The sequence below is a fragment of the Centropristis striata genome, chromosome 21 (assembly GCF_030273125.1).
Source record: "Centropristis striata isolate RG_2023a ecotype Rhode Island chromosome 21, C.striata_1.0, whole genome shotgun sequence".
NCBI lineage: Eukaryota > Metazoa > Chordata > Actinopteri > Perciformes > Serranidae > Centropristis > Centropristis striata.
In genome coordinates, this window is record NC_081537.1 from 15,103,371 (window position 1) to 15,113,881 (window position 10,511).

Consider the following 10,511-nt stretch of genomic DNA (forward strand, 5'->3'; position numbering starts at 1 on the left):
AGAATCTCTCTTGTAGGAGTCACTTCATAACACCAGCTGTCATGTTTACTGAAACATCTTCCAGGCTTTCAGAGTCCTGTTTAAAATGTAAATAATCAAGCAGCTTGCTCAAGAGGCTTGAGACTGGATGCAGCTGAGAATTTGAAAAAAAAAAAAACACATTTTCTTCCATGCATTGATCAATTTTGAGGTTTTGGTCAATTTTACTTCCAGATCGTGTTTTTTTTTTTTCAGAAAACACCCGAAATACACATTTAGGTTTTTATCTTACTACGCTTTGTCTATTTGCATCTGTAGCGTTCTCCTAAATTCTCCAAAAGTTGTCATTTGCCTAATTGCATATTTAAAACAACAAAATTGTCTTAATATAGGTAATCAACTGGGGAAGTTTCATAGTGATATCTATCATTTAAGTGTTTACCTGTAGTGTCTTCCCTTAATGTGAAAACTTTTGATACTTGATGTTTGTTGGGGCTATGGAGGGAACTTTCTAACAAAAAAAACTTGATCATGTCATAGTGATGTCATCAGGGTTATGTTGTTAGAAATTACATTTAAATGTCTTGTACTCAAGGCTTATCCTTTTTTTAACAGAAAATCTGCACCACAAACTGAGCAGGTGGGGTACAGGAGGCAGGGAGAGTGTATTGGAAGATACAATCACATTACATTATGGGAAATATAGGATACTGTGTTTTTGGAGCTTGACCCATACAAGGGGCTAAAGACCAAGTTATTTTACCTCTGCTGCACAGAATCTAAAAATCTGTCTCTTATGAGTCCCCCAAGTTCATGGCAGTGTAATACTGGATTTTCTACATCTTTAAAGTTTTAAAACACCACTGGGAATGGTGAAAATCACACATTTCTTTGCATTTTATGACCATGTCAAAGCACATTAAACTGGGGTAGAAGGCAGTTAGATACATAAACATGCAGCAAATTATTCTAATAGTCCAATTGAATTTGAATGTTAACTACAATGTTTTGATTTAAACGTTTTTATCAAAAGTAATAACAGTTTTTTTTCTCAAACGGGCACATCATTATCCTGATCAAACATTAAAGTGCTTTTGATTTATACTCTACTGCTTGTGTGATAATATGCTGCATGAATGAACCTTCATTAGGGCCCAGCATAGAATAAAGTAGGTTAAACATGTACACACTTCATGCAAAACAATTTTAATTCACTGTGCATTAAAGTGCATAAATCATATTTGTAAAAACCGTAATTGCAATGGCTTTTCTCTCTGCAGAGGCCAATCAGTGCCCCAACCATTAATATGATGCAATTTTTAAATAAAGATCAAACAGTAATTAACAGTGAAACTTTCTTTTTATTTCACAGGAGTCAACACACCACCTCACAATAGCATGTAAAGCTTAAATGAGAAAGACAAAGAGAGAGGCTCAAATTCCTCACTCGAGTACTAAACACCACATACTAGACTATGTACAGGGCGTGGGAATCAGACCCACGTTCACTTGCTTATTGTAAAAGACAGCGCGGAATAAATACATATATTTTACAATAAATGTTTAATATAAACAAATACCTGTTGTACAAATTGCACTTGCCGATATCTGTGAGGTAAAAACACATTGTGAGCACGAAATGACTACAGTACAGTCACTCCGTCCAATGCTTTTAAATAACAACCAGTTCATTACAGTGCGCCTGAGCGGTCAGTTTAAGAATACATTGTGACCCATCATCATAAACCTTAAATGAAATACTCGGGGCGCATTAACCACTAAGGCTTAGTCCTTGTAAGCAGGCGGCCCGGGTTCGAATCCGGCTCGGAGCCCTTTCCTGCATAACTACCTAATAGAGCCGAAAAATGGCCAAAAAATAACTTAAAAAATGATTAAAATATACCCCTCCTTAATAAATTATCATCCACAATATAGCACTGATCCACTAAAATCAACAAAAACATCAGAATCCTGTTTATGGCAAAGTGCAGCAGCCATTATGATTCATCAGAGCCACCTAAATAAATATTAAGGGCTGATATTATTTATCAGATTGGATCATTTATTTGACACTTAACTGTCCTGGAGGGATTTGCGCATCTTACAGAGAACATTTGTCCTGATGCCTTGAAAAGAAAAATATGGCTTTCAAATATCTGATGATTTTGCCTGATTTCTGTGGTATAAAACGGACCCACTTGGACTGTAAGATGCAGCTTTTGCGCACCTTTCCCAAAAAGAAACCCAAGGAGTCAGCCTTTGTCACCATCCTTTCCCAAACTGTTGTTGTAATCCACCGCAGTAAAAAGTTTCATTTTTTTCCTTCACAGCTGTGATTCAGAGTGAGAAAGCTTCGCGGCCCCAACCAGGCTGCTGTCACTGTTGTCCAATCCTGCGCAATCCGTCCACAGCCCCAGCGTGCCGGGCTCCAGAGCGGAGACGAACCCTCCGGAGCACCGGGACAGGTCGCAGGAGCTGATGTGCAGCCTGCGGTCGGCTTGCCTCGGGCAGCACAGCAGCCTCTTGAAAGCCTTCCTGAAGTCCGGGCTCCGGCAGTAAATGATGGGGTTAAACGCTGAGTTCACGTACCCGAGCCAGTTTAGGAACACGAAGAGGTTCTTGTCCACCACCTCTGCGCAAAACACCCGCACCACGTTGACTATAAAGAATGGCAGCCAGCACAGGGTGAACGTCCCCATGATGATGCCCAGCGTTTTGAGCGCCTTCTGCTCCCTGAGTGCGAGGATTTTAGAAGGCCTCTTCTTGCACTTGGAGGTCAGTCCGGTTAAGGTGTTGTGAAACCTGCCCTCACACTTGTCGATCTTCCTCAGCTGCTTTTTCGCCTCTCTATACACGCGGGCGTAAACAAATATCATGACTAGCAGAGGAATGTAAAAAGATATGATGGATGAGGAGATGGCATATGCTCTGTTGGTGACAAAGTCGCAACATTCAGGGTCCTCGTAGCAGTCGGTGTCCACACTGTCCCGGGACCAGTGCATCAGGATGGGGAGGAAGGACACCAGCGCAGAGATAGCCCACACTACGCACACCACCGTTTTGGCCCGCGCTTTAGTTAACAAGCTTTGGTAGCGAAAAGGGGATGTGATGGCCACGTATCTGTCTATGGCGATAACGCACAGGGTCTCGATGCTGGCCGTGACGCACAGGACATCCACTGAGATCCAAAACTCGCAGAAAAAGGAGCCGTAAAGCCAAGAGCCACGCACCTCGAGAGCGGCACCAAACGGCACCACCAGCAGCCCCATGATGAGGTCCGCGCTCGCCAGGGACACGATGAACACATTGGTGAGCGTCTGCAGCCTCTGCGTCTTGGCTATGGCCACGATGACCAGGATATTCCCGAACACGATGCACACGACGATCAGACCCATCAGCAGGCTCATCCCGGCCATCCACTGCTCGGACGCGGCTGTGGCGGAGCCCGGTGCGTCCGACGCCTCGCTCCCGGAGCCATTCTGGAAGTTCACCTGCGAGGACGCGCCACCGTCTCCCATGACGGGCTGCTGCGCTGTGTGCGGGACCAGGGCGAGTGCATCAAGGCAGTGCAAGGCAGCCTCTCCTGTGAGTCGCGGTTGCACGAGCCACAGCTCTACTCCCGTCGCGCGCCAACTCCATCTGGAGTCTTACCCTCAGTTTGCGCGAGCTCCTGCACCGGCCGGTACATCGAAACAGGCGGTGACATCACTGCTCCTCATGGCCAATCAACGCAGCTCATTGCCCCCCTCAATGAAGATGAGGGAGAAAACAACACCCTAAAAATTAGACACTCAGTCTCATTTACCAGCCTCTGTGCGCATGAATGAATAAACAAACACTTTCATTCAGGAAGAGCAGGACATTTATGGCAAGCAGCTTTCAGCAGCACATCCTACCTAAAACTGCCTCTGACTGTCTAAACATGTGCCAGACGTTGGGAACATGAGCGGCCAAACATGGAAATCCAAAATATTATTATGAACTTCAGGGATTTTTCCTGTTTTCTTCTCTTGCCATCACAAACAATATTTGTTTTTCCACTTGTCCACTTTTATCACTAAAAATACATTCCACATTTATGAGGGCAAGGGTCCCCTGTTTCATAATCTACCAGTATACTGGTACCACAGATCTGCAGTTTCTTTCATTGCAGCTGTATTACAGGAAAAGTCTTAATCATAAGAAGTAAGAACTATAAAACTACTAAGTATCCAGGTCATGAAAGGACACATTTTTTTGCCTGCAGAAATTGAAGAAACAATTGAAATATCTGGGCATGAATTCGATCCATATAATTACCATTTAATTTCCCATATTGTGTCTCTTATTATGTAAGTGCCTCATTCATTCATTCATTCATTCCTTTTCTTTTATGGAACCAGTCTTGTGACATTATGATTTTAACAAATGCATCTTTTTGGAAGTGTCATGCATTTGGGGAAAAAAATCTGCTCTTGTTACTCTGAATTAATGGTTAAATAATTTCATTAATTCAGAGAAACAGGGCAAAAACAGTTCTAAAAATGCATTATGCATTATCCCATGGCTTCTAAGGAAAATGTAATCAAATAAAAAGTAAAACTAATAAAATATAGATAATAAATTAATATGAGTCTGCACAGATTTTATTTGAGTTGCAGGAATTCAGCCCAGTCACTGTCAAATTAAGGTTGTTTCAAAAGTGAATTTCTTGAATAAATGAATTCAAAATGCATCATGTACTTAAGAAGTGGACTGAATGATTGCAACTTTTATCAAATTAGCATCATGGAAAATTCACCTGGGGAAAAAGAAGAACACATACAAGTATCCAGGGTTAGTTCAGGTGATAAAAATCCATGAAAACAACATTAGGATGATTTAGTATATCCAAGATGAGATATGAGTTAAGAGCTAGAGGTTTCTTTGTTTTCATCAGGATGTCAACAAAGTGAACAAAGTATCCTCTGAGGCAGGGGGCATCAGGCATGGACCTGCTGACAGACATGCAAACATAATGTTACACAAGAGAAGGAGATGTGAAAGACAAAGAAGCAACAGTGGAGACAGAAATGTGGTTTCATTAAAGCAAAGTGCTGAATCTGCCAAATTGAGCGCCCCTAAAACATACACATTTTTACATTAAATTTAGGTCATTTAAACATTTACTGTTCATGCAATAAGCAGGACAGTTTTAAAAAGACACCTCTATGTCCACATTCCCTGCAGGCTTCAGACAGCCTCTTGAGTCTACAGCTGAAAGGCGAGACATTCAAAAATGGACAAACGGACAAACATCTGAATGATCGGTTAAGTGAGAGCGCTAGCATCGGCCTTGTGACACACACACACTGCACATAAGGATGATGCAATGCTCTCTGTTGTTGTTTGCCGATTACCTTGCCTGTTCATGAACCTGACGACCCAGCGCCAGAGGCTGTGACACGGCCTGACCCTGACATTGCAAAGCCCATTGTAGAGTGTCAACAGCATCAACTACAGGGATCTAAAGGCACTCACAGCCACCTACATGTGAAGACCTTCAACAAACTTCTGAGAAAAGCAGAGTCCTGTTTTCATACAGTAGGCCTATATAGACAAGGGAGCAACCTAACAGTCTGCCAATATGCAGCTCCATTTGTGGGCTAAGTGCCGAATTATCCTTAGAGGTAAAAGGATAAATAAAGCAATTTCACATTAAAAATCAATATTTATCTGATGCTGTTTGGTCCCAGAGGGGCTGCAAACTGAGCTGCCGCTAACATTTGCTCAGTTTGTTTCTCTGATAACTTAACATCCAGATGTCAGATCACTTAAATCCTTAATCCGGTTAAAGTTATTTAAAACGAGAGCTAAAAAGTTGTAATGTTAAACTGTGGCAAAAAGCTGGATAAAAAAGTCAGTTTATGTCACAACCACAACATTGATGATCCTCTCTGAGGACATGTATAAGTACATTCATAAATGCCTTATTACCATATTAAAATGACATCAGATCAGAAAACAGATTGTTTTTTTACAACTTGGAAACCTCAAATCTATTCTCATGAATGGCTTGCAAATGACCCATTAAACTTGAGCAAATTATTACTTAAGCATTAATAAAGCTGTTAAACTTCATAAGGTTGACTTATTAAAAAGTGAAGCACACAGTTGGTTCAACTACATTGTAACAAACAAACTTTTTTTGCTTGCATTGGGACTAGCTAATATTGTAAGTCGCTTTGGACAAAAGCGTCTGCTAAATGACATGTAATGTAATATGGACAGCACTGAAGTCATGTCTTCTGTATTTTGTGAGAGTTTGGAGATTTGGCAATCTGGCAGGAGTCACACTGCACAATTAAAATCTAACACATTGTGGATATAATAGGCAGACTATTTAGGGGCTCAATATATATTTAAATTTGACTACTTTCAGATAAACAACAACATCAAATGACCCGTTTACCAGATGTGATGACTATAGACACTACTTACCTTTATGCCGAATACAAAAAAAAGGAAAGAAAAAGATTCAGTATTATCCCACAACAATTTATTCCTGGTAGTGTGGGAAATAAAACTTTGCAGACTCTATTTTTGGGTTGCCTTCAGAGAGTTTGGTTTTGGTGCTTCAGTTTTTCTACTGCCCTGCTTATGTTTAGAGGTCTGAATGTTTAGAGGATGAAGCTCTCACAGGGATGTCGTGGGTAGAAAATCTAAAAAGTGTTCACAGAGAGGTCTGTGGAGAGAGACAGGGACACATGTGTTGTTGTTTATTTCTTAAAATGTCATTTTCACTGCAAAAGACCGTAACTATCCTCAGTGTCACTTTGTGTTGTAAGGTGGTGGGGATAAAAGGCAACAGGTGTGATTTTAGGTAATGAAATGGAGGATTAGTATAAGGTCAGAGTACATAGTAAGAGCTGGTCAGGAACACAAATCTACCACCAGTCAATAGATAAGCATTCACTTCAGGCTTGTAAGTGTAAAAACATATATCAGCTATGCTGGCATATTTTACCAGCATTTGGTGTTAGCTGTTGCAAATATTCAAACCTGCTACAAATAATACAAAAAAAACTCACCATAAAACGCGTCGATTTCGCAGTCATCAATATGTGTCACATCCACAACTGCAACTTTTTGATGCATGCACTGTGTCATTTTAGAATGAATGGGCTAGGTTACTTGCTCTTGTTGCTTATCTTACTTTTTGGACAATGCACATTTGTTTATCAAAGGGTCTTCATTTGTTACGTAACACTTTTGGTGCAAGCTTTTTTTAAGAAACTCTTTAAGAATGAAGCTTTTAAAAAATGATATGGAGAGGATTGCCTGGAGATTTTGTTGAAAGATAAAGTGACAGTCATGAGCCTTGGAAGTTTGTGTATTTATTTTTTTCTTGTGTGCGTTTGCTTTTGTTACATAAATAGTGGATGTTTTTATTGTTATTATTGTATTGTTGTTGTTGTTTTTTTTGTAATTCCTGATAATGTAGGGGCACTTTGTTGTTAAATCTTTATTATAATGGTAAAAAATGAAAGTGATTTGGACAAAAAACAACCATTTCAAAAAGTGTCCCTGCCGGTGTAAATTACATATATTCTTGCACATATTGCACAAAAGATAAGATAATAATTTTGGTGAAGTGAACCTTTAGATTTGAAGCAGAATTAACTTTTTCTAAAGTTTTACTCAAGTCAACTCAACTTTAAACATTTCTCAACTTTCCCCGGTGTGTTGTCTCTAAGAGAGCACATTTATAGCATTTGTATCTCCGTACTTCAATGTTTTAGTTCAACTGCTTCTGCACTTTCACAAAAATAAGCAGAGCAAAGTGCTCTCGACACACAGAGCAGAAGCAGCAAACTCCCACATATGTTCATGCAAGTTTTGCATGCCGCAATAAAGAGAAGTAGAGCAGGTTAGTTGACTTGAATGCTTGACCTCTCGTGTCAATGCTGGCTATGAGCCAAAGGTCAAAGGTGATGTTATCATTTGAAATGATGCCTTCCTGTTTATAGACTGAGCTTGTGAGTGGAGGTGAGGGCGGAGGAGAGAAGCAGAGGCAGACAAACTGGTAGGATGTGTTTCAGTGAACATTTTCAGCAGCTCTATTCATTACAAAACCTCGTCTTCCTGCTTTTTGCATTCCTCCTGCACCGTCACACAAACTGGAAATATGGTAATAATATTTTATCTCTCACACAGATATGATCTTAATGGAGTCCACTCAGCCAGAATGAGAAGCGAATACGATTTTCTGCAATTAAAAGCGTGTAAAAACTGTGATTTTCTCCTTCACTAAACCTCCATATGCTTTTAAACAAACATCTTGCTGCCAGCATAATTTTCCCAACTCTCAATTTTCCCAAGTCACAATTATAACCAGTCTTCTTATTTTAAAGTCACTTTTTTATGAGTAATTAATCACAGAAGGCAGTAACACTTAACCAGTGTCAGCTTCACGCTCATATGAGTGTCATGAGAGACACAGGAGTTACAAGCCCTTGAGAAAGCTCTTAAAACTTCTTCTTATCTGATCACTCAGACACAGAATCCTCATTCCTTGAGAGCTTTGCCTAATTTTAAATGAATATTAATCTGTAACATCACCATATAGGCCGTCACTGGTGGCAAATAGCTCCAGATGACACCCTTGACCTGTGAATATCTTCACTATTTTATCCTTGTAAATGTGCTAGCATGCTCTCTGGTGAGGTTTCTGGGTTCTGAGGTTGTGGCACATGTTAATTGAGACTGTGTTCGCGTGTGTGAGTGGCCTTTGGCAGCAGAGACAGCGGCCAGAAGCGCACGGGGTTAATGATGCTGCCAGAATGACGCGAGGGAAGCAGCTGAGGGATAAGACAGCGGGCAAAGATACAGATCGAGGGAGAGAGAAGCAGAAAATAGCCCCTCTTCTGCTTCTCTCTTTATTATGACTTTTAAATAATGATCTAATTCACAATTATCCTCTCATACGAGAGTTTTTACAACCATAATGATTTGTTTGACATGTTCATTTTTGATGTTTCATAGTAACTCAAAGGCTCATCCTGTTTGTTTGTCCTCAGTGATGCGTCTCATGGTCTTATGATACATCATGTATCATACATGATTTGTTCTGCTTTATCGCTTGCTGACACTGACAAATTTCTGACAAATTAGGTCAATGTGCTGCTGCTGTCTTTAATTCTTCAGTGTCTTATTGTGATGTACATGTTAAAAGGGTATGAAGCATCTAAAACAAGCACATTATATTTATAATAACTAGAACAGCTGCAAGCAGCAAGATTGAGGCCCCATCAGGTCAACCTCAACGTGCACTTGAAAACACATCACATGTAAATTGCTACATTGTTTGCAATGCTTCCAGGGATTTGAACCCTCAACCTTTATATCCGAAAAGGTGACTTTCTGTCGTCAACACTGGGGAGACAAGGCCACATAAGATTTGAAAACATGTGATAATCAGCTCAGGACACGCATGATATTTTTATTTTTGTTAAGTTTGAAAAGTGACACGTCTAGAAATTTGATTTGTTGCAAAATGCCACACCCACTTTAAACAATCATTACCAAATTTTGTGCATCGAATGAATCATCACTCTAGATCATGCAAACCTAATTTTTATATGAATCTATGTAGTCAATTACGATATAACCTTTTCTGCATGTGTGGCGTCAACTCAAGGTGAAACAATCTACTTTAACACATGAACGCCTGAACATGTGTCACAAATTAGTTATTACACATTTTTAATCCATTTTGATGAAAACTGATTGACTTGTATTATTGAGATGGACTTACAAATGCAGCTTTACATATAACTTTAGATCAGCAACAACAAACTGATCCTACCAAGAAGTGTTGCCTGTAGAGCCTGACATACAGTGTAATGGCTCTATAGTTAACTTACAGCGTCCTACGTAAACTGGTCCTGCTGCCCACCTGCACAGTTCACAAGTTCACAGCTTAAAATAAATCACCAACAAGTGCATAAGTATACTTCCTTCTGTTTCTGGTAAACAAAACAGCACCCAGCTAGTTTGGAGAATTATGAAGCTTTAAAAATGAATGAAACCATATTGTTTGCAACCTGTTTTTAAAGATTTACGTCTTCAGTAGAAAAGAATGTGCTCCGGGCTGAACGCTGCAGACAGGGCAGTTAAATCACAGCCGAAGTGTCGAGAAGTTTTGATCTTTTCACATAGTTTGTTGACCATCAGAGAAAAAGAGTGTCAGCCTTATATTTGAAGTGTACTGCCCTACATCACCTCCAGAGTGATGATTGATAAGAACTTTCTGTTCTGCTGGTATTCAATAAAACCTAAGACAAATATGTGTTTGTAAAGTTTTTTACTTTCTGTTTGTGCTTTCAATACAATTTTAATAACAATTCCTTTAAAAAAATCTTATTAAATCATTACTTCAATAAATATCTGCAAAAAAATAGAGCAATGTGTTGCTTCTGGAAGAAGGAATGAGACATATGAGAAGTATTTACTGCATGTTTTGAACAGGAAAACTGTAATTATATTAAAGCAGCTACAAGATATTTTAAACT

General features: G+C 39.7%; 1 protein-coding gene across 1 annotated transcript; it reads right to left on the minus strand.

Moving 5' to 3' along the window:
- Window positions 1-1,599: 1,599 nt before the first annotated feature.
- On the minus strand, window positions 1,600-3,711 carry adrb1 (adrenoceptor beta 1). The gene has a single exon (XM_059324807.1). The coding sequence runs from the start codon at window positions 3,495-3,497 to the stop codon at window positions 2,304-2,306; it is 1,194 nt and encodes a 397-aa protein (XP_059180790.1). The 5' UTR covers window positions 3,498-3,711; the 3' UTR covers window positions 1,600-2,303.
- Between the last annotated feature and the right edge of the window lie 6,800 nt (window positions 3,712-10,511).

Coding starts and splice junctions, on each gene's coding strand:
- adrb1 (XM_059324807.1), bottom strand. CDS start 3,497: ATGGGAGACGGTGGCGCGTCCTCGCAGGTGAACTTCCAGAATGGCTCC.